The sequence below is a fragment of the Oenanthe melanoleuca genome, chromosome 10 (genome assembly GCF_029582105.1).
Source record: "Oenanthe melanoleuca isolate GR-GAL-2019-014 chromosome 10, OMel1.0, whole genome shotgun sequence".
Taxonomy (NCBI): domain Eukaryota; kingdom Metazoa; phylum Chordata; class Aves; order Passeriformes; family Muscicapidae; genus Oenanthe; species Oenanthe melanoleuca.
In genome coordinates this window covers 16,472,772-16,494,812 of record NC_079344.1, presented here as the reverse complement: position 1 = coordinate 16,494,812, position 22,041 = coordinate 16,472,772, and the positions used below count along the sequence as shown (strand labels likewise).

At 53.8% G+C, this 22,041-nt stretch overlaps 3 protein-coding genes and 1 non-coding gene across 7 annotated transcripts in view; 3 read left to right on the top strand and 1 right to left on the bottom strand.

The window, feature by feature from the left end:
• CPEB1 (cytoplasmic polyadenylation element binding protein 1) overlaps positions 1-11,275 on the top strand; it is a 38,689-nt gene extending 27,414 nt beyond the window's left edge. For 2 of the 4 annotated variants that reach the window (XM_056499398.1, XM_056499399.1), the window contains exons 4-12: positions 1,993-2,207; positions 3,733-3,982; positions 4,237-4,350; positions 4,445-4,534; positions 5,341-5,477; positions 6,437-6,635; positions 8,025-8,119; positions 8,335-8,415; positions 9,066-11,275. In XM_056499398.1, the coding sequence (XP_056355373.1) occupies positions 1,993-2,207; positions 3,733-3,982; positions 4,237-4,350; positions 4,445-4,534; positions 5,341-5,477; positions 6,437-6,635; positions 8,025-8,119; positions 8,335-8,415; positions 9,066-9,176 (1,292 nt within the window). In that variant the 3' untranslated portion in view covers positions 9,177-11,275. Of the gene's footprint in view, positions 1-406; positions 481-1,992; positions 2,208-3,732; positions 3,983-4,236; positions 4,351-4,444; positions 4,535-5,340; positions 5,478-6,436; positions 6,636-8,024; positions 8,120-8,334; positions 8,416-9,065 lie in introns of those variants that run through there. The other 2 variants (XM_056499401.1, XM_056499400.1) reach the window with 2 other exon arrangements.
• A 1-nt stretch (position 11,276) lies between these two features.
• RPS17 (ribosomal protein S17) lies at positions 11,277-13,876 on the top strand. The gene is made up of 5 exons (XM_056499405.1): positions 11,277-11,376; positions 11,589-11,740; positions 12,149-12,254; positions 13,312-13,377; positions 13,752-13,876. The coding sequence occupies exons 1-5, from the start codon at positions 11,374-11,376 to the stop codon at positions 13,830-13,832; spliced, it is 408 nt and encodes a 135-aa protein (XP_056355380.1). The 5' UTR covers positions 11,277-11,373; the 3' UTR covers positions 13,833-13,876.
• LOC130257600 (small nucleolar RNA SNORA71) lies at positions 11,853-11,980 on the top strand. The gene has a single exon (XR_008841348.1). It is a non-coding gene; the product is annotated as a small nucleolar RNA SNORA71 (small nucleolar RNA).
• Positions 13,877-13,964: 88 nt separating the features above from the next.
• Positions 13,965-20,320, bottom strand: TERB2 (telomere repeat binding bouquet formation protein 2). The gene is made up of 7 exons (XM_056499403.1): positions 19,709-20,320; positions 19,212-19,293; positions 17,848-17,993; positions 16,993-17,051; positions 14,944-15,029; positions 14,754-14,842; positions 13,965-14,683 (listed from the first exon to the last, which is right to left on the bottom strand). The coding sequence occupies exons 1-7, from the start codon at positions 19,770-19,772 to the stop codon at positions 14,544-14,546; spliced, it is 666 nt and encodes a 221-aa protein (XP_056355378.1). The 5' UTR covers positions 19,773-20,320; the 3' UTR covers positions 13,965-14,543.
• Between the last annotated feature and the right edge of the window lie 1,721 nt (positions 20,321-22,041).

The window sequence follows — 22,041 nt, the reverse complement described above, 5'->3', positions numbered from 1 at the left end:
ATCTCAGCTGACAAGGAGATGTGGGGCAGGACAGCATTATCTGGTGGCAGTGTGCCTGGCCCTAGCTGCTGCAGGTCTCTGGAATGCTGTGCAGCTGGGGTCAGCACAGGGCTGCCCGCGTTCCAAGCCCACGGTGCTCACTGCCTGGGGAAGGAGGAGGGCGGCAGCACTGGGAGCGTTTGTTGGCAGCAGGGCTTGGGGCTGTGGGATCAGCTGCTTTGCTTTGCCTCTTGTGCTGTTTAGTGACTAATCAGATTTTGGAGCCTGTTGGACAGATTCAGCTGTCTCCCCAGAACAATACGCCAGCTGTATTTTTAAACACATCACGTGGCTTCAGAGAAGTCGGCAGAGCAGAGAGCGGCTCGCTGGGGCTGGGAGATGCTGTGTCCTGCTTGGAGCTGTGACTAGGAGGGAGCATCTCCTCCCTGGCTCTGTCACATTCCCTTGGTGCCAGGGCTCCTGCTTGCTGGCTCTGCCCAGGTAAGGACTGCTGAGCTGGCCAGGATTTCCCTGTGGCTGCAAGGCTGGGTGCTGCCTGTCCAGGAGGGCCCTTTCTCAGTGTGGTCAGAGGTGAGTTCCTAGTCCCATGATGTGTAGCTAAAATAGGGGAGTCTCAAGGGATGAGGCTCTGCAGATGTGGGAAGATGTTGTTACTGTTGCTGAGGGCTCTGCCTTGAATTGAGGGAGATGCTTCAAGTAAAGGACCCACCTGTACCTGTATGAAGTTGCTGTTGGGGTGGTGAGGTTTTTCCCCAAGTGTGGGGCTGGAGATGCCAGCTTCAGGGCAGGTGTGCCATTGGATAATGCAGCTTGGGATAGGTATATCCCAGCATCTCTCCTCAGTCGTGCTCAGCAGCTCTCCCTGGTGCTGACACCACAGTGTGCTGGTGTCTGACCGTAGTGCACTCGAGCACAGTGGTGCTGTCATTCTCCTGGCTTGGCTGGTGATTTGGATTATTAACCCTCATCTGCATGGGAGCTGCAGAAAATCTGGTTAAAACTTTGTGGCTCAGCTTGCTGAGATCAGTTGGGGCTTGGAGGATCTTGAATGGATCCTGAATTTGCTTTGCTGAAAACAGAAAGCTTCAGGGCAAGCTGCCTTGTTTTGCAGCCTGTGAATGATTAAAACCATTTCTGAATGCTTTGCTCTTTTCACTTGGTTCGGGTACACATTTAGCTTGCTGAGACATCCAGTTTTTGAGTAGACTGGCTGGTGTTGTGCCCCTGTGGGCTCCCTGCCCTACATTCCCTCTTGTGGGTGGCAGCTGCCCCCATATGACTGACCAGGATGTGACTTTATGGCCTTTGGATGGCCTGGTCCTCTGCTCAGAAGCAGCTCTCTTTGTAGGGAGACATTTTTCTGGATTCTCCTGAGTGGGAGGAAAACCTGCAGTGTGAGGGAAAGCAGTCTGACACATCCTTGTCTGCAGGCTGTGGGGCAGAGGGCTGACCAGACAGACTTGCTGTGAGTGCACACCAGGGATGGTGAAGCCTGTCAGTAGGCAAGGCTGGCAGCCTCTTGGCTGCCCACAGCCAGCTCCTGGAAGGGATGATGTGAGCAGTGTCCCACCTCAGTCTGAAAATTCATGCTGGTGGGCCGGGTGTTCCTCTCACTCGTGTGTGCCTCCATCCCAGGGGAGCTGTCCCCAAGTGCCAGCTTGCTCCAGGGCAAGTGCAGAGGATGGTATGGACTGGGCAGAGGGCCCTGTCCCAGAGCACTTCTGAGGTCCATAATCTGGGATGTGGGATCTCTGAACTTCCTCCAGATTAAATGGATTCTCCTGGCCAGTCTGTCTCAACCCACCTTCACGTTTGTCAGCCACACCAGGTTGCTCTGGGCTCTGTGCAGTACCATGGCCCCAATGATGGCAAGCACTCCCAGACATGACACTTGTGCACTGACGGGAGCCCAGTGACCTCCTGGGCCACAGGAGCCAGGGGAGGGGGCAGTGTTGTGCTGCAGCCCTGACAGACTGTCCCTCTCTGTTGCAGTTCTCAGCATGCTGAGTAGCCCTCTTGGGAATGTCCTGGGGAAGCCCCCACTGGGTTTTCTGCCTTTGGACCCCATTGGTTCAGACCTGCCAGAGAAGTTCTCCACACCGCCGCTGAGGAACTCGCGCTCCCTCCTGGACTCCCGCTCCAGCAGCCCCTCGGACTCGGACACCAGTGGCTTCAGCTCTGGTTCTGATCACCTCTCAGACTTGATTGTAAGTTTGGGTCTTGAGGTCTTGCTGTTTTGTTTTTTTGGGGTTTGTTTTTTTTTTTTTTGAGGGGTGTGGGGGAAACACAGAATAGCTGAGTGGAGCTGCTAGCTAGAGCCCTGCCTTCTCAGGAAGGGGAGGGAATGCTGGGAGGAGCAGTTGTGCACATACTGGCACAGCCTGGGGTATGGGAGAAAGGCTGCTCATGCAGTCCTTCAGCACAAGCCAGCAGTATCCTCATTTTGTGTTTTTTTTTCTTCTAATGTTCTGGCTCTTTGGCTCTGTGCTTGCAGGCCTGCTGGGTTACAGTAGCTCCCAGAGGGATCATCTTGAGTGCTTGAGCTGGTGTGTGGCAGGGTGGTGTCTGTGCCCTGATCCCAGCAGAGAGGTTGCTGATCCAGCCTGGGCTTCTCAGGAGCTACTGTCCTTGACTTTCATTGCTCTTCCCATTTGCTGACTGCATTTCTGCATCTCAGGGCAGTTTCTTCTAGAGCAAACTGGGTCTAGCCTGCTCTCATTCCCTAAAGCACAGCTAAATTTGAGAGGCAGGGAGCAAGTGAGTGTCTGTCTGGCTGCCCCAGTCTGCTCTGATGGGTCTCTAGTGGGTGCAAGTGGCAGCTCCGGGTGCCAGCAGGACAGCCTGGCTCTAGCCAGCTCTGGGATGCTGCTGCATGGCCTGGCCTTGGCACAGGAGGACAAAGCCAGGAGCTGCTCCAGGCTCTGTTGTGGTGTGGCTCTGACCCCTGTGTTGGTGGGTGTGAAGGGCAGAGCTGACTGGATGTGGTTGATTCTGCTGTGATCCACCCTGGAAAAGCAGGATGTGCTGAATGCCTGCAGCACGCAGGCAGTGGTGGTGGCAGGTGGTGCAGACACAGGGCTCTGTGCTGGCCTTGTTTGCAAAGGGCAGGACTCTCAGCATGGCCCTGGCGTGGGCGGCTGCCGTGGCAGCCCAGGGACAGATTTGCAGCACAGCTGGCAACTGAGCTGTGCAGAATTTTGCTTCCCTGCTGTTCCATTAATCTGAGCTTTCCTTCCTCCTGCCCTGGGAGGGACTGTGGTCCATGATGCCCACTCCCTGGTCAGGCAGCCCTGGAGCTGGACTGTGAGGGTGAGATCCAGCTGGTACCTGCAGAGTCCATGGGCACTTCCAGCAAGCCCTACACACTGCAGGCACAGCACAGAGCCTGAGGCTCCTTCTGGGGTGGCTGGTACTCCCCAGGGGTGACACTATTCCTGAGGCTGTATAGTCAGGGGTAGCTGTTGACGTGGTGGTTGGTGAAGTGCCTCCTGCTTCATAATCCTTGCTGCTGATCATGGGTGTGGGTTCAGGAGAGAATGGCCCAGGGCTTTCCTAGGGTGCCAAGATGTGTTGGGGTGGTTGCTTTCTTGCCTCTGCCAGGCCTCAGAGGGTCTCAGGAGATCCCTGACAGCTCCCTCTCTGGGCAAGGGCAGGACCCCAGTGTGATGCCTCACCTGTGGCATTATGTGCCCTTACTCAGAGCTGGATTTCAATGTGGCCTTTCTCTTGCAGTCAAGCCTTCGCATATCCCCTCCTCTGCCCTTCTTGCCTCTCAGTGGGGTGTCGAGAGACCCCTTGAAGATGGGAGTGGGATCCCAGCTGGATCAAGACCAAGCTGCCCTGGCTGCAGTCACTTCCTCCCCAGCCAGTGCATCGAAAAGATGGCCTGGAGCATCTGCGTGGCCTTCCTGGGACCTTCTGGACTCTCCAGAAGATCCCTTCAGTATTGAAAGAGAAGCCCGGCTTCATCGGCAGGCGGCAGGTGAGTTCAGAGGGGGTCCAGGGGATGGTCCCCACGTGAGGGAGGGCAGGTGGTCTCTGTGTAGACACTGGCTGAACAGAGTTTGTTCCAGGCCCAAGCCTGACTGACTCTACCTGCGAAGCGAACAGGTGGGTCTGCCCACTGCCTGTGGCTGTGCAGCTCTGCTCAGCCTGTAGTTGGGGAATATGGGGAGACCTGTTGGAGGGGGAGAAGGAAATGATCCTGTTCTAAACATTACTGGTGTCTTCTCCAAGCTGTGAATGAAGCAACCTGCACCTGGAGTGGGCAACTGCCTCCCCGAAACTACAAGAACCCTGTCTACTCCTGCAAAGTGTTCCTGGGAGGAGTCCCATGGGACATTACAGAAGGTGAGGCCCCACACCAAGCCCTTGGGTGTTGACATTGGGAACAGAGCTTTTTCGGGTCAGTGGGGGACGCTGACCTCTCTCCTTCTGTTTGTAGCTGGGCTGATCAACACTTTCCGTGTTTTTGGCTCCCTGAGTGTGGAGTGGCCTGGTAAGGATGGCAAACACCCACGCTGTCCTCCCAAAGGTAATATGCCTAAAGGTAATACCAAACACGGTAGGGTTACTTTTTTCCCATGCTATGTTACAGCACGGATGCTGGGATAGTACAGCTGCATGCTGGTGACTGGTTGGTAAAGAGCACCTGGGGTAATATCCTGCCCTCACTTGGGACTGCACCTGAACTGCGGGGCACTGGCACCACAAACCCAGCCTCCTCACCCATCCATAGCAGTTCTGTCCAACTGTGGGCTGGGGGAACTCTCCTTGGGTGTTTCTGGGAGCCCCATGTAGGGCTGTGGCTCCAGAACAGCTGCTGATCCCACTGCCAGCATGTGCAGCTGGGCTGATGTATTGTGTAAGCAGGAATTAGTTACTGGGTAGGAAATGGCTGGTTTGGAGGCCCTGTAGTGCCTCATAGCCTCATTCAGTCACTAGAGCAGTGTGAAGTAGAGTCCCTGGCATTCGGGACTTTAAAACCCTGGACTGTGTTTGAGCCAGGCCCTCCTAAATATGAAGTAAGGTCTATTTTTTTGCAGACCTTGCTGTGGCCAGGCTGGTGGTGACCACCTGGCATGTCCAGGTGTAGTTTGTGATGACAGACAGTGGCCCACATGGCCCTGGACCTTGGCATCCTGCTTATCGTGCTGTGCTTGGGTTTGGGCTCTTCCCAGCTTGGCTTCTATGTAAGAGTCTGCTGGGAACAGCAAGAGCTGCCACACAGATAATTCAGGTGGCACCAAAGCGTGATTTTGAGGATGTCTGCAAACTGGAATGATCTGTTCCTTCTCCACCACAGCTCTAACAGCTGCTTCTTTCCCTTCCCTTCCCAAGGATATGTCTACCTGGTGTTTGAGTCCGAGAAGTCGGTGCGTGCGCTGCTCCAGGCATGCTCCCAGGACCTGCTGAGCCCTGATGGGCTCAGTGAGTACTACTTCAAGATGTCCAGCCGCAGGATGCGCTGCAAAGAGGTGAGCAGAGCTGAGAGAGCAGCCTGACATGGCAGCAGGGCATGTGGAGGGAGATCCCTGGAGGAAAGAAAAGCAGGGCTGGAATAGCAGCGGAAGGCGTGCTGGCTCCTGACTGGCTGAGTGCTTTGTGCCTGTGGTAGGGATCAGTGTGTCAGCTCAGTGTTTGTGTCCCTCACAACAGCTTATGGCAAACCAACCTGGGAGTTTCTGGGTTGGTGGCAGACCCTGCCTTCAGGTGTCAGTTACTTGGGACAGAGCACAGAAACAGGTATTTGACTGCTCTGTGCTGCTTCCATCATACCTTTGCTTGCAGACTGGGTTCCCTCAGGTGCTTTGTCAGGCCTCCTATGCTCAGCAGGTAGATATTTTGAAATCCAGGCTGCTCTCCAGCATGGCCTTTGCTGGCTGACCTGTGTTTTGGGGGTGCTGGGGATGCCAGAGGCTCTGCTTGGGCTTATGGGAGAGGGGGACCTCGGATCATGGACAGCTGCCTGAGTTCAGGGAGTTACAGGATTGAGATGTAGTGCCTAATCTAGACAGGCACAAACTAATTATGCTGTAGACAGCTCTCCTAGTGTCTGGCAATTGGAAGTGCTTCTGTGCTTGGTGATTTAGTTCTGCCAGAAGCTTCTCTCCAGAGACCACCATCAGCTGTAGAGCAGATGGGAGCTCATGATGGAGCTGGCACTGGGTGATTATTCCAGTGTTCCCCTGCAACTCCAACATCAGGCTCCTGTGCTGGGAGGTACCTGACTGGGCTGTAAATACTGCTGGAGGGATGTGGATTATCCCCAAGAAACTGCTGGCTTGGGTTCTAGCTTGGCTGGAAGCAGAGTTGGTTTTGGCCCCTTGTGGGCTGTCCGGAGCTCTAGATGAATGTGGACCCTGAGCAGCAGTAGGTAACAGGCTACATTTGGAGCTTGGAGTGAATTCTGAGGCTCAGGGGTTCCTGATTGCAGGTGCAGGTAATCCCGTGGGTGCTGGCCGACAGCAACTTCGTGCGCAGCCCCTCGCAGCGGCTGGACCCCAGCAAGACGGTGTTCGTGGGGGCCCTGCACGGGATGCTGAACGCAGAGGCCCTGGCTGCTGTCATGTACGACCTCTTTGGAGGAGTGGTCTATGCTGGCATTGACACTGACAAGCACAAGTATCCCATAGGTAAGTGGTGCTTCCAGTGGGATTGATGGTCACTCCTGCAGCGTGCCCTTGGCTTGTCCTTCAGTTGGAAGACTGCTCAGGTGCCAGGCTCAGAGTCAGCAGATGCTGACTCTTCTACAGTCTGTGGTTCTTATCTCCTGGCCCTGGGGGAGGCAAGACTAGCTTTGGAGAGGGCTGATAGACCTGATGTGCCTGGGAATTGGAAGGTCCTGGATCATTCCCGAGCAGCCTGAAGTTTTGAATATGCCTTAAGGCATTGCTGAGGTTTCTCTGTCCTTGTTCAGTGCTGTTAGTGGTTGTTGGATGCTGTTGTAGCTGCTTTTCCATTCCCAGGGCAGAGACAGCTGTGGGTCTTAACCCACTCTTGGGCTCTTGTCTCCAGAGCTGAAACATGGCATGTTTCAGGTACATGTGTACTTCCCTGGAGACCTCACAGGCCAGGGGAAGCACTGAGGTGGCTGATCTGTTGGAAAAATTCCACAACCTGTGCCTGAGGATCAGCTTTTCAGGCTCAGGCTGCAGCAAGTCAGATCTAGGGAGACCTGATGTTGCCAGGCAGTAACAGTGTCAGAGTTTGGTAGTGCAGAGTTGTCACTGTACTTGGATAGCAGTCAGGTTTTTCTGGTTTAGGATATGCATGTGGTGCTGCAAAGCCCCTGAAGTGCTTTTAGGGGGGCAGTCTCAAGGAGGGTGGGAATGGGAGTGTGAGACTTTAAACAAATCATCAGTGTGACTGTGGATGAGGTGTCACAGAACCCTCCCTGTTCTGGCCCTGTGAAATCCCTGTGTATGACCCCAACCTCCTGTGGTTCATGCAGAGCCCAGGTTGCTCCAAGTGGGCAAGATCAGTCTCCCAGCACTTCCACCCTTGGAGCTGTCCTGAAGTCACAGCAATCAGAGTTCAGTTTTGGTAACTAAGGTGTGCTGTGGTTGGCTGTGCTGATTGAGGGCATTTCCTGGACCCAGGCCCTCCTGCCTGTGTCCTGTGCATTGCTTTGGGAGGGGAATGGATGGGTTTTGAGTGGCACTTAGTCCTGTGGCTGAGCTGTAGAGATCTGCCAGTGTCAGTCCTGGAGCTTAACAGAATGTGGCTGGAAGCGAGCGGTGCTGGAATGCTGCTGACTAGCAATGAGACTGCAAAACACAAGGCTCTGGGGTGAGGGGGAGGCTGGAAATAAAAGCTGCTGAGCTGTCTCAGCAAGAGCATATTTCAGGTGTAGTGTGTACTCCTGCTTCTCCTGGGAATGCAGTGCCTGTAGAAGGAGGCAGGAAGAGCCCTCAGGCCCTGGATACCATTTCCCTGTCTGAGTGGCACTGGGGAAAGGGTGGTGCTGACAGTGGTTCCCTTGTGATCTCTGCTGTTCCTCTCTGTTGTCTGGCTCATTCCAGGGTCAGGCCGTGTCACCTTCAACAACCAGCGCAGTTACCTGAAGGCTGTGACTGCTGCATTTGTGGAGATCAAAACCACCAAGTTTACCAAGAAGGTGAGTGGGGCTGGTGAGGCAGCCCATGGAGGGGTCTGTGTTGTGGGTGGTGCTGCTGGGAGCACCAGTGTTCATGGGGCCTGCCCCATATTCCTGCTCAAGCAGCATGAAGTGGGGCTGCTGCTCTGCCAGCCCTAGGGGTGCTGCTGGGGATGGGTTTGAGGTACCCAGGCAGAGGGCAGTAAATCCATGCCCACTGCCACCTCCTCCTGCAGGTTCAGATTGACCCATACCTGGAGGACTCCATGTGCCAAGTGTGCAATGCCCATCCTGGCCCATTCTTCTGCAGAGACCAGGTAAGGCCAGTTCTGCAGCTTGTGCTCAGGGGTTTCCTCAAGGAGGAGCAGGCCCTGCTGCTGGGTTTTGGGGATATATACACTGGCCCTTCCCCAGTGGGCAAGATGGGGCCCATCTGGGAGGATGGCCTTGTTTTGGGGGAGGTGCAGCCCTCCTGAGGAGGATAACTCTGGTACTTGTCAGGAGGCCCAGGCAGGTAGTGTCCACCTGGCTTTGAGCCAGGGCTGCTGCAGCTTGCTGGTTCTGCGCCAGCACTGGGAACTGGTGTGGGAAGTACTGGTGCCCCTGAGGGGAGGCTGCTGCCCTGTGAGTCATGATGAGCTGGGGTTGGGGTGCATGCCCCTAGGGCTGGCTGAGGCACAGGGAATTCTGGCTGATGTTGCCTTGCTGCAGGCAAAGGAGGTTTGCTGGGCTCTGGCAGCTTCCTGCAGAGCTGGGGGACAGGAATGTGATGGGAGCCCTGGCAAGCTCAGCTGCTGCCCCAGTGCTCAGGGCCTGATGTTCAAACCTGTTCAAAAGATGGAAGCTGGGCACAGCAGACCCTCCACAGTATCATTCTCTCCCAACCCACGGATCCACTGTGCTGGGGGGGGCTGCAAAACCAGGCAGTGAGGGAGGCTGCAGTGTTGCCCTTGTGCTCTGCCCACAGATCTGCTTCAAGTATTTCTGCCGCTCGTGCTGGCACTGGCAGCACTCCATGGAGGTGCTGCGCCACCACCGCCCGCTGATGCGCAACCAGAAGAACCGGGACTCCAGCTAAGGGGCCGCAGCGGCGTGGGGCCGGCAGAGTCCTGGCAGAACCTGCCACCAGGAGAGCGCAGCAGCGCCTGCCAGAGCCAGGCCCGGCTGGGAACGTTCTTCCTGAGGACTGACGGGGAAAAAAACAAAAATCTTACATTCATGTTTGCACTTGCTGGTCTTTTTGTTTCTGCACTAATGCACAGTGAGTTTTGTTGGGGTTTGTTTGGGGGTGTTTTGAGAGGGGGAGTGCCCCTCAAGCCATTCTGCAGTTCCCAGACTTTGGTTCCTGGTTTGCTGACGAGAAGCAAAAATCAAAAATGAATAAACCCAACCAACCAAGGGCCATGTGTCGCGGAGGTGTCACCGCAGGCGCCTCTGACCTGGTTTTTTTATTTTTTAAAGGCGCTTTTTTTACATTCCTTGCAATACTGGTGGAGAGAGCGCAGGTCTCATTGGTCATTGTTTTGCCGTTGCCATACAGTGCCTTTCCATTCATTTACCCCCACCTGGATGGTGTGACCTGGGTGTTCAGCTGGTGTTTTTTACTGTAACAACAAGGAGACTTTGCTCTTCATTTAAACCAAATCATATTTCATATTTTACGCTCGAGGGTTTTTACGAGTTCCTTTTTACACTCTTAAAAACAGTTTTTAAGTCGTTTGAAATGAGGGATTTTTTTGTTTTCCTGGCAGCTTTTAACATTATTGCAATTTGTGTCTGGGGGCTGCTGGCAGGACGTTGTAAATCCAGGGGTTTACAACGGGACAGGCCGGGCTTTTTTTTTGTTTTTGGATTTGAAACTGGACGGGATGAGGATCTCTGAGCTGCTGTATATAGTTTTAAATAGTTTGTTGCACTTTTTTAAGTTGCACTTACGGGGGGTTGATAGAGGTTTTTAATCACACAAAGTCACAGGACTTACCTTTTCTTTTGTAACAAGCTAAAAAAGGGCTGCGTTTTGGTGGATGATGAAGGTTCCTGGGAGCCCTTTCTCTTAGAGGGGACAAGTAATTTTCCTTTCCTTCCCAAGATGTTTGGAGTATCAGTGCAGTCGACTGAAATGCTGCTGCTGGGATTTGAGACCTTAATTATGCTGATCATTATTATTTTGTTACTTTCCCCTCTATTGGAAGCTGTGTGCCAAAGAACCAGTGTCATAATTTCTCCCTCTTTACTATGATTATTTTTTTTTCTTTCCTGCTGAGCTGATGTTGCATTGTTGCATATCCCAGCTGCTCTTTGTGGGGTTTTGTGAAGCTGTGTGTGAAGTCTCTACCTCATTGTAGTATATGCAGGCAAGACTGCACTCTCCTACAGACGTGTGGAGTAAGCTGTGGTGTAGTTTTTGGCACATAATAAACACGTTGCAGCAAAAAAAACCCAATTTTCTTGTGCCTTGTGTCCTTCATGGGAGTTCTCTACAGCTCCGAGGGCTGTGGTGTTACTTCCTGGAGGTGTGGGGGAAGGTCTGGATGTGGTTTGGGGGGGAGGGATCGATGGAGCTCTGAATTGTGGATGCCCTGAGTCACTTGGGAGGGGAGCTCTATCTGCTGGGCAGTGCATTTTTAGATTCCGTTTACCCGAAGTCTCTGCGGGCCCCTAGGCTCCAGCTGGAGCTCCCCTAATTGCAACAAGAAGTTAGTGATCCTGGTCGCGGGGCCGGTGTTCTCCCGCTGTGGCAGTGCAGGCGCTGCTCCTGCAGGGCTGTGAGGAGAGCGGGACCCGGGGCTGAGGAGGGCTGAGCTGCCGCAGTGGCCACCTTGTGTGCCCCATGTCCCTGGAACAGGGAGGGCTTTGGCTCCTTCCACGTCCCATACGAACTGCAGCAGCCTTGCTGTGGTCACTCCTCCTCCTTTAGAGGTGGTGCGAGTTGGTGAGTGCTCAGCGCTCTCTGTCAGGCCAGCTGTGGGAGGGGCTGGTGCCACTGGCACCGCGAGTCTCTCGCATTCCCTTCGGCGGCTGCTCCATGCGGGGCCGCGGCGCTGTGGCTGGTGCCACTGGCACCGCGGGTCTTTCCCATTCCCTTCGGCGGCTGCTCCGTGCGGGGCCGGGGCGCTGTGGAGCCCTGAGGCTGCGGGAGGAGCCGAGTCTGCCACCGCGCCCGCCATGGCTCCGCCCCTGCTGGGAACCTCCGAGCCGCCAGGGGGCGCGCTGCGCGCCGCTGGTTTCCGGCACCCGCCGCCGGCTTCCGCTCTCTTTCCGCGGCTGCAGCTGCCATGGTGGGTCCGGGGCTCGCCATCCGCCGCCATCCGCGGGCGGGCCCGCGCCCCCCGCGGCGGGGAGCGGCGGGTGGGACCGCAAAGGACGGGGGCGAGGGGCGGCGGGGGGCGGCGGGAGCCGGGATGGCTGGGGAAGGGGGGACTGAGGCGAGGGGCGCTGGGCCTGGGCTCGGCGGAGCCTGACCGGCGGCCCTCCCGCCCACCCCGCCTAGGGGCGCGTTCGGACGAAGACGGTGAAAAAAGCGGCGCGGGTGATCATCGAGAAGTACTACACGCGTCTAGGGAATGACTTCCACACCAACAAGCGCGTGTGCGAGGAGATCGCCATCATCCCCAGCAAGAAGCTGCGCAACAAGATCGCGGGGTGAGGGACCGCAAGCCTCCAGTGGGCTTTGGGCGCCGCAGGGGCCCGGGTGGGGTTTGGGCAGCAGAAAGGTCCTCGGGGATTCGGGCACGGCGTGGGGGCTCCTGCTGGGCCCTGCATTCGAAAGTGATTACGGTCCCGCCCATGGCCGGGTCATTGATAGTGCAGGGAGAGAAGTGCGAGAGTTTTCCCGTGTTTGGGGGGGTCTGTGTCTCCCCCAAACCCTGTTGCTGTCGGACACTTTGATTTCCCCTGGGGGTGGTGGGATGATGCCGGCGTCAAGTGGTGGGACGGTGGCGGGTTAGATGGTGGCAGCTGTTTTCATCCTGCCGTGGTTCCAGAATTTGGGGTGTGGGAAAGGGTGATGTGAACTCTGGGAAAGCCCAGGCAATGCCCGCGTCCCCGCAGGTATGTCACCCACCTGATGAAGCGAATCCAGAGGGGCCCTGTCCGCGGCATCTCCATCAAACTGCAGGAGGAGGAGAGGGAGAGGAGGGACAACTACGTCCCAGAGGTGAGGCTCCAGGCTCCCCATCGCTCTGTCCTGCCTTGCTGTGTCTCCATAAACTGTCCCAAGTTTCTTTAAAACAAACCCTCAGCCAGGAGGAGCTGAGGAGGGTTTGGATCAAGAGGGCTGATATGGATCCCTCCAAAGCTGCTACCTGTGACAGGAAGGGTAGCTGGCTTCTCGTGGTTTAGTTTTTCTGACTTAAAATTCGGGAAAAAATTATTTGATGGAAAGCAGGATGGCATTTCAGAGTGGCTGAAAACGTGCCCTGCAGCTGGCATCCCCAGAATGAAGGGTTTGGGGAAAAGCCCCTTGCCTTTACCCTCTGTTTGGACGGGGTCAAGATCTCACCTGTCCACCTGGGTGAGGTGGTCCAGAAGGGCTCCCCCTGTTCCAGGAATATGATCCCATTGCTCCTAAATCTTGTAGTCTTCAGGTGCAGCACATCTTGCCCCTTTCCCAGATCTTCTCAGTTGGCTCCTGGCAGAGCTGTTGGTTTCTGTGCTGGTACTAGAGAGGGATTTACAGGGAAGGAGTGTCCATGCTGCAGTTCTTGGTGCAGTGTCAGCACACAAACCTGTACTCTGTGGTTTCTTAGAAAACTCCTAGTATTACATAGTTCTTGGGGAAGGAAACCTGTGGAGTTTTGGGGTCTGGAGAGGGTGGAGGAAGTTCTACTGGGATTAAAGAGTAAGAGAGCACAGGTCCTGGAGGTGGGGCAGCCTTTGTTGGCACCATGGTGGGCTTGTGTCTCAAAGCAGCTGTGAGTGTCACTGATCACTGCGAGGATTCGTGCAATTGAGGGTCCAGTGCCAGCTCCTTAGCAGCTTTGGCCTGGAGCAGGTTGGGCCTCGGTTTCCAAAGATTTGCCATAAAACAGGCTTTTCCCTCTACTGCCTCGTGTAGTGTTCAGTCAGGAAAGCTGTGTTCCATCAGGATGGTCCTGGCTCTGCTGCTGGAACTGTTCCCCACAGCATTGGGCTGAGGCCAGAGTGGCTGTGGGGACACCCAGGTAGTTGTGGAACTTTACCAATCATACCTTTTCTCTCCCCTCTGTCTCCAGGTCTCTGCCCTTGACCAGGAGATCATTGAAGTGGACCCGGACACCAAGGAAATGCTGAAGCTCCTGGTTAGTGGCCACAACTGTTCTCTGCCCAGCTGCTGGCATATCTGTGGCACACCTGCTGCCCTGAGTGGCTGGATGGTGTTAAGGGCATCCTTCCACCTGGGGTCCTGTGGGAGGATTAATTCATGTATGGCTTTTGAAAGGGCAGAGGCATAGGGGCTTTGCCACCAGTAGGGTGGGGGTATCCATTCTGGTAATCCTCTCACCAGGGAGTCAGTCTCCAGAGCAGGATGGTCTCCCCTTCTTAGAAAACCTGTGTCCACCCTTTGTGCTGCCATAGCACCTTCCACTTCCCACACCTTCCCAGAGGAGCTTGCCTCCACTGTCGGTGGGCAGGATGCTGTCACTGATCCCATTGTTCCTATGCTGTTTTCCAGGATTTTGGCAGCCTGTCCAACCTGCAGGTGACACAGCCCACAGTGGGAATGAACTTCAAGACACCCCGAGGAGCTCTCTGAGTCAGTCCCCGTGTGTTGCTTTTCCAATAAACGTGAGGAAACCATCTCGGCCTGCCTGCTCTTTAGACACCCAAGGGATGAGGGAGGGTGGGTTCTTGGGTGCTGCACTGGGGCACATGGATGATTTAACACCTTTGTGTGTGGCAGCATCTTTTTGTGTTCTTTCATGGCAGTTTGGGATGTGAGGTGCAAAGCTGCTTTTTAGAGGCTCTCTTGCCTTTGGGGCAGCCAGCCATGGTGGCTCCTTGGAGCTTGTAGGAGCCTGTCCTAGGTTTGCCTGTGCTTCTTCCAGGTGGACAGCCCAGGGATCAGGCTGTGCCACAATAAAAGTTGCTTTTTATAACTCTATTGGTCACTTGAAAGTGCTTAAATGTAAGGGAGAAGTCTTACATTTCTGTGATTAAATGAAAGGAGACCTCAGTGTGTCCCTCCAGGGAAAACTTGCTTAAACTAGTTAAACATAGCTTAAACCACCACCACCACCACCTCATCCTGGAATAAAAAGAAAATACTTTGTGTTTTGAGGAGGAATGTCTGTATTTATGTTTGTTGTGAAATTTAGTTTAAGTAGTTACTTAAAGAAGCAAATACTGCAATAACTGTAGCCAGTACTTAAATAATACATGGAATACTCTGAGCTGTAGTCAGGTAATTTATAAATCATCTGGCAGCTCTTAGAGTGAAGTTTTTGCTGCTCCAGCCAGCTGTTCCTTACAATTTCCTCTTCATTTTGGTCTTGCAGTACATGCTAGGTTTGCTTTGAACCCAGTAGGCTGCATAGCCTGAGGTGCCAGGGATAAAGTCATGGAGTTCCCCCTCATATTTCTTCATGTCCCGTGCAGAGGCATAGCCTGCAAAGGGAAAATGGGCTGAGTCTCTGCTCCATCTGCCCCATCTGCAGCCCTTTCCAGGTGTATTTACCTGTCACCATGTTATTTATTGGGTATTTCTGGAGGGCACGGTATGGGAATTCTCCCTGGGCAAGTTCTTCAGAGTCTGTTTCTTCACTGCTGTATCAGGAGGGGAAAAAAATCTGTGTTAGTTCCTATGTGTTAGGACTGCTTGGAATTGAGGGTGCATACAAATCCCACCACCCATGACAGGAAAATACCTCTCAGCCAGGTCTAGTGCTTCCTCTGTTTCTTCCTCACAGCCATTACTTGCTGCTTCTGGTCCGTCTGTCAGATTTTCCTTGGTCTGTGAATATCAGCACAAGGATGAGTTACAGTTGTGCCCTAGGTCACCTGCAGAGCACCTGGGATGCACTCAGTGCATTAATTTTTAGGGCTCAGGATTTCAGGCATAATTCAGAGTTAAATTTTAAATCTAAGGGCATTCCTGCTTCAAAGTGCTGGGAAGTTGCTTTGAGAGGAGAGTGGGCAGTGACATGAGGAAGGAAAACATCACACCAAAGGGCTGAGCTCAGCCTGTGGCAGCTGGAATTGTGGAACAGCACTCTCCTGGGACACTAGATGTAGCTGGGCAAGGGAGACAATCCTCCCACTGCTCTCCCCCTTGGGAGGGATACACAGCACAGCAAGCACAAGGAATCAGAATCAATTAGCTTGGAAAAGACCATCGAGTCCAACCAGTGACCAATCACCATCTTCCCAACTGGACCAGAGCACTTAGGGCCGTGTCCAGTCATTCTGGACAGCTCATTCCAATGCCTAATCACCCCTTCTGGGAAGAAATTATTTCTGATGTGCAACCTCTACCTCTCCTGGTGCAGCTGAAGGCAGTGTCATCCTGTCCCTTGGTCCCTGGGAGCAGTGCCTGACCCCCACACAGCACCACCCTCCTGTCAGGGAGTTGTGCAGAACCAGAAGGTCCCTCTGAGCCTCCTTTTCTCCAGGCTGAGCCTCCCCAGCTCCCTCAGCTGTTCCTGGTGCTCCAGACCCTCTCATCCCTTCTCTGCACCTGCTCCAGCACCAAAATGGCCTTCCTGAGTTTGAGGGGCACAGAACTGAACACAGGACTCAAGTTGGAGCCTCAGAAGTGCCAAGTACAGGGGAAAAACCACTTCCTGATCCTGCTGGCTGCACTATTGACACAGGCCAGGTGCCATTGGCATTCTTGACCTCCTGGACTCATGTTTGGCTGCTGTTGATCAGCACTCCCAGGACCTTCCTTGCTGGGCTGCTTTCCAGCCACTCATCTCAGTCTGTAGCTCTGCAGGGGTTACTGTGGCCAAAGTGCAGGACCCATTGATCCAGCCTGTCCAGGTCCCTCTGCAGAGCCTTCCTAGCCTCCAGCAGAACCACACCCCCACTGAGCTTGGTGTCATCTGTGTATCTGCCAGTGGTGGACTCAGTCCCCCCATTCAGATGGGAAATGGTGTCAAAAGCTCTGCTGATGTCCAGGTAGACATATCCACAGCCTTTCCTTCATCCATGGAAGAAAATCAGGTTGGTCAGGTAGGACCTGCCCCTCCCAAATCCATGCTGGCTGGGTCTGATCCCTTGGTTTTCCTGTTGTACTGTGTGATGGCACTCAAGGTGATCTCCTCCATAACCTTCCCTGCCACAGGTCACACTGAAAGGCCTGTAACTCCCTGGATCCTCCTTCCAACCCTTATGGATGGGTGTCACATTGATACCTCATCATATGGGCCCTCCCCAGGGAGCCAGGACTAAAGACAAATGATGAAGAGTGGCTTGGCAAGCCCTTCCTCCAGCTCCCCCCTCACTCTGGGATGGATCCCATCCAGACCCATGGACTTGTGAGCATCTAAGTGGCACAGCAGATCACTGACTGCCTCCTCCTGGATTTCTGGGGGTCCATTCTGCTCCCCATCCCTGTCTACCAGCTCGGGGGCTGTTTGTCCTGATATAACTGGTCTGAGGCAAAGAATGTGTTAAGTACTTCAGCCTTTTCCTAGTCTTTGGTGATGGACACTCCAATAAAAAAATGAGGTTTTCCTTGGTCTTCCTTTTGTTATTTAAGTATTTATAAAAATATTATCCTTTACCGAGGTGGCCAGATTAAGTTCTGAGGTTTCACCTCTTTAATTTTCTTTCTGCATGATCTAAGGACATCCTTAAACGCTTCCTGAGTTGCCTACCCTGTCTTTTTTTCCCAGAATTCCTATGAAAGCTCCTTGCTGGGCACAAGCTCATCCTCCAGCACATACATGTGTAGTACAGATTTTTCACCTTACCTGTTCTTCAAGGGCATCTGCCTTCTCCCAAATAAACCAGCCAATTTTCCTTCTGATTTCTGCCAAGAACAACAAAACTAGTGACTGTAAGAGCAGTCTGTGGTGTTTGCACCCTGCAGGTGCCTCTGGGGATAAACCCAAATGCATGGTCCTGCCCCTGGGCCAGGGAAATCCCAAGCACAAGATCAGGGTGGGCAAGATTGGATTGAAAGCAGCCTCGAGGAGAAGTACTCGGGAGTGCTGGTAGGTGAGAAACTCATGGATATGACCCAGACACATGTCCTGGGCTTGTCCCACAGTGTGGGCAGCAGGTGAGGGGAGGATTCTACCCCTCTGGCCCCCTCAGGAGCAGCAGTGCTCCTCCAGCTCTGAGGTCCCCAACAAAAGGACATGGAGCTTCTGGAGAGAGTCCAGAGAAGGCCATGGATGTGCTCCAAGGACTGGAGCCCCTCTGCTCTGGAGCCAGACTGGGGGAGCTGGGGGTGCTCACCCAGAGAAGAGAAGGCTCCAGGGCCTGGAGAGGGACTTGGGACAAGTGCTTGGAGTGACAGGACAAGGGGGAAAGGCTTCAAACTGAGGGCAGGATTGGATGGGATACTGGGAAGAAATTCTTCCCTGTGGGGGAACAGATAGCCCAGAGCAGCTGTGGCTGCCCCATCCCTGGCAATGTTCAAGGTCAAGCCATTCTGTGGTAATGGATGAATGACACCCTGCCCTCTGGGAGGAAAAGCCACTCCCAAGCAGAAGGAAAAGTCCCTCCCTACAGATAAGTAACTGTCAGTTCTAGTTTGCACTAAGGCTGCACTCATGGGGGATTTCCCTGGGAAAATATCCCCAGATTAGTTTTTTCCTGACCTTCTTGCAGGCAGGCAGGGGGCAGGACGAAGTGGCCCAGAAGCCCCGAGGGCTTCTCTCTGGTGCCAGTGTCTGCACACACTGAGAGGTAACAGGAGTGGAAGACCGTGGCTCTGCCCTCCAAGTAACGGAGGCTCTCGTGAATGCTGCAAAAGAGAAAGAGAGCTGGTTTCCAAAGAACAACCTGGAAGCAAACCAAAACTGAAATGTTAAGAGGGGTGTTGTCATTAAACCTCCTCTGATATTTTTTGCCAAAAACACCTAATTTTCTGTGATTTTCCAGCTGTGAGCCCCCTTACGGTCCTGGCTGCCAGCACCTCCCAAGGGCAGCCTGGAGGAGGGAAAAAGGTAAGTATTTTTAGGGATTACACAATCCCACTCTGCTCTTGAGGTGAAACCACTTTGGGGAGGGCAAAGCCAGGATTTTTCTGCAGTTATCCTTCCTATCCACACTGGTTCCTGTTCACACAGCTGAGCAAGGAAGTGGAGGTGGAGGGTGCTCCAGCCCTCACTGTCCTCCTTAGAGGGGTATTAAATCTTGTTTGCTGAGTTTAATGATGTGTATAATGATTACATTTTTTCATGAGAAACTAACTATATATATATTGAATATATATATTTTTTAAATTATCCAGAATTCTCCTAAGGTAACAGGCTGGTCCAGCAGCACATTGTTGCAGAAGAAAAGTTGTTATTCTGTGTTTGTTGTAATTCCCTCACTTAGCTGGAGCAGGTGGCTGAAAGATTCCAAAATTCGAAGCCAGTTTTAAGCACTGGTGTGTTAAAAAGAAACTACTTAGTCCAGCCTAGCAAAGCCTAAAAGAAACATTGGAGCTTCCTTTCTCATAAATATGTTTACATTACTAAATAATGAATAAATACAAATATTCACTGATACTGAGGAAGATCCTGAAGACTTGCCTTATATATGTACAAATATTCCATAGCTCTGTTTTTTTATATTAAGCATTTTAGCCCCTTTCCATCCATTTTTACCCCAATGCTTCCTTTTAGCATTAATTCACACTGACTTTTTAGCACCAGGTTCCTTCTTTGGGAATTGTATTCCAAATTGCATCCCCATCTAAAATGCTGATTTTCCAGCATATAATTCACAGCCAGCAGCAAACCAGCACAATTAATTTAATACGTATCACAGTTAAGCCCCTCTCAACACATGGATGTTTTTTCTCTGTTCTGAGAAATCTACAGCTTAGTGTGGGTGAGTTTTCCTGACCTCACTGGGCAATGAGATCCTGGTAGATCCACACCATAACTTTAAAACCACCCCTTTGATTTTTACAGAATGTCGGTATATCCATTGAATACCTTCCACTAAATACATTAAAGCCTCCTTTTCCCACCTGCGGGTGTCGGGGTGGGCGGCATCGCTGCTGAAGAGGTAGTCAGCATCCAGCCAGTGGGTGGTGGTGCCGCCGCCGTCTGCTGCAGGGGACACGGAGTGACATGAGGGTGGGCACGCAGGGGGCTCCGACCTCGGGGTGGCCTGGCATGGGCACAGCTGGCGGTGGGGCTGCAGAGACGGGCCCTGCAGTGGAAGCTGTGACAGCTCCCCATGGCTTTGGGACTCCCATTGCTCCCCTGAGGGTGGTTCAGGGGTTTTCCTCAGTGTGGGGGCACCGCTGACTGGCCAAACTCGTGCTCTGCCTGTTGTGTGGGTCTCTACGAAGGACTGACAGGGCTGTGCCCCCACTGCTGTGTCCTGCTGAGGAATTACGGGGCTTTGCTCCCCTTTTAATTCCCCCTGAGTGGTGACAAGGCTGTGCTCCTCCCAACTCCCCCGCGAATCCCTGCCAGCCCCGCGGCTCCCCTGGACTTCGTCGCTGTCCGGCCCACTCACCCCACAGCCCCCGCGGGCCCGGGCTGACGCTCTGCGAGAACCAAGCACGGCGTCCGCGGAACATCGCGGCGGGAACCGCTCTGAGGGGAGACTGCGGCGGGAACGGCCGTGAGGGGCTGGGGGAGACAGGAACCGCTCTGAGGGGAGACTGCGGCGGGAGCGGCCGTGAGGGGCTGGGGGAGACAGGAACCGCTCTGAGGGGAGACTGCGGCGGGAACGGCCGTGAGGGGCTGGGGGAGACAGGAACCGCTCTGAGGGGAGACTGCGGCGGGAACGGCCGTGAGGGGCTGGGGGAGACAGGAACCGCTCTGAGGGGAGACTGCGGCGGGAACGGCCGTGAGGGGCTGGGGGAGACAGGAACCGCTCTGAGGGGAGACTGCGGCGGGAACGGCCGTGAGGGGCTGGGGGAGACAGGAACCGCTCTGAGGGGAGACTGCGGCGGGAACGGCCGTGAGGGGCTGGGGGAGACGGGAACCGCTCTGAGGGGAGACGACGACGGGAATGGCCGTGAGGGGCTATGGGGAGACAGGAACCGCTCTGAGGGGAGACTGCGGCGGGAGCGGCCGTGAGGGGCTGGGGGAGACAGGAACCGCTCTGAGGGGAGACGACGACGGGAATGGCCGTGAGGGGCTGGGGGGAGCCGGGAACCGCCCTGAGGGGCTGGGGAGAGGCAAGAACTGTCCTGAGGGGAGACTACGGCAGAAACGGCCGTGAGGGGCTGGGAGAGGCGGGAACCGCTCTGAGGGGCTCAGGGGGAGGCGGTAAGTGCCCGAAGGGGACGCGGTGGTGGGAAAACCCGGCGAGAGGGAGAACGGCTGGAGCTGTGTCGGAGAGCTTTAAGCTGGATATTACGGAAAGGTTGTTCCCTCACAGTGTGGCCAGCAACTGGAACAGCTCCCCAGGGCAGCCCCAAGCCTGACAGAGCTTAAAGGGCACTTGGACTTGTGATCTGAAGCACATGGTGGAGTTTTGGAGTGTCCTGTGCAGACTTAGGAGTTGGACTCGAGCCTTGTTCTCCTCGAAGTTTTTCTCAAAAAAACCCCAACCCTTGTGTTTTGCTGACTCTGGAAACTGCTTGCAGAAAAAATGCTTATATTTCATAAAGCACAAATGAGGCTTGTTTCATGCTTCACGCTTCCCAGGATATCTCTCAGGATAGCCCATCCCCTGGGAACTGTTGCTAGCAGCAGCAGCAGTGCAGCAACATCCCGAGTACCTCAGAACTCCCAAGATGCTGGATAAAACAAAGAAGGTATTTCTGGACATGGCCCTGAAGTCTAACTGTAAAAGAAAATCAGCCTCTGGTGTGGGCATGTGTCGTTCTCCCACAGACAGGGGATTTTTGAGTAAACCGTCAAAATATTTCTTAAGAAAGAACATAAAAATCCCAGAGATGCAATCAGGGCAGACTTCCTCATTGTGGGAAGATGATGATGTGTCCTCTGGAGACAAGGTCATTTCACATTGCCTCCACAGAATCTTCAGTTTCTGCAGTTGACTCCACTCCTGTCCTAATTAGGATGAAGCTCTCCTGATAGAGAGGTTACCCAGCCATTATTCTGGTGCTCTTGTGGATAGGAAAGGTAGAGCTGAGGTGGTGGAAAGCACTTTGGTAGCCCTTCATGATCTCTGGGAGAGAAGCTGAAACCTCTTCTGTCACACAGGGACCACTGCTGGGGCTGCAGACAGAACTGCATGCTGTGTCCTGCTGTCCTGTGCTTAGTGATGAGCAGAGTGCACAAACACCCAGCCATGACAGCCCCACCTGTCCTGCCTAGAACACCCCTCTGATGAACACAAAGGGATCCCCATAACAGGGCCTTGCCCTTCAGCAGCCTCCCATGAGGGCTGTTGGAACTGCAACAGCCTGGATTTTTCTAATCCCTAACAAAAAAAATTGGTTATAATGAAAATAGATATGGAACAAGACAGTATAATCAAAAATCTCAAGTGGATGTTCTGTGACACCATCACAGCAAATTTTAATATACCCAAGGATGCCCTTGATCCCATACACATGATCCTGGTTAAATCCATTTGGATACAATAGTCCTCAAGCAATCATTCTGATTTCTTCATAAAATAAAAATGATCTCATGGCAGTAGTGCTGGTTTTGGGTAGTGTCATCAATCCCCCACAGTACAACTGCGGACTGGCCCCAACTGCACTTCTCCATGGAGTCAAGCACAGAGAGAAAACCAGAACTGAAATTCACCAACAAACACACATCTGCTTCCCCCAGGCTCAGCTTTACACCACACACTCCAAGATGCAACAGCCAGAGCTCTACCCCTTGGAGAAAGCACCATTCCCTGCTATCACTCCTTTTAGG

Bases quoted from the DNA above. Each gene is read 5' to 3' on its own strand.
- TERB2 (XM_056499403.1), bottom strand. From the start codon at position 19,772: ATGTTCCGCGGACGCCGTGCTTGGTTCTCGCAGAGCGTCAGCCCGGGC. The intron at 17,052-17,847 runs GTCAGGAAAAAA...TGTTCTTGGCAG, and splicing joins CCCTGCCTGCCTGCAAGAAG to AAATCAGAAGGAAAATTGGC. The intron at 15,030-16,992 runs GTAAGGTGAAAA...TGATATTCACAG, and splicing joins CAGATGCCCTTGAAGAACAG to ACCAAGGAAAATCTGACAGA.
- RPS17 (XM_056499405.1), top strand. The intron at 11,741-12,148 runs GTGAGGGACCGC...GCGTCCCCGCAG, and splicing joins CTGCGCAACAAGATCGCGGG to GTATGTCACCCACCTGATGA. The intron at 13,378-13,751 runs GTTAGTGGCCAC...GCTGTTTTCCAG, and splicing joins AGGAAATGCTGAAGCTCCTG to GATTTTGGCAGCCTGTCCAA.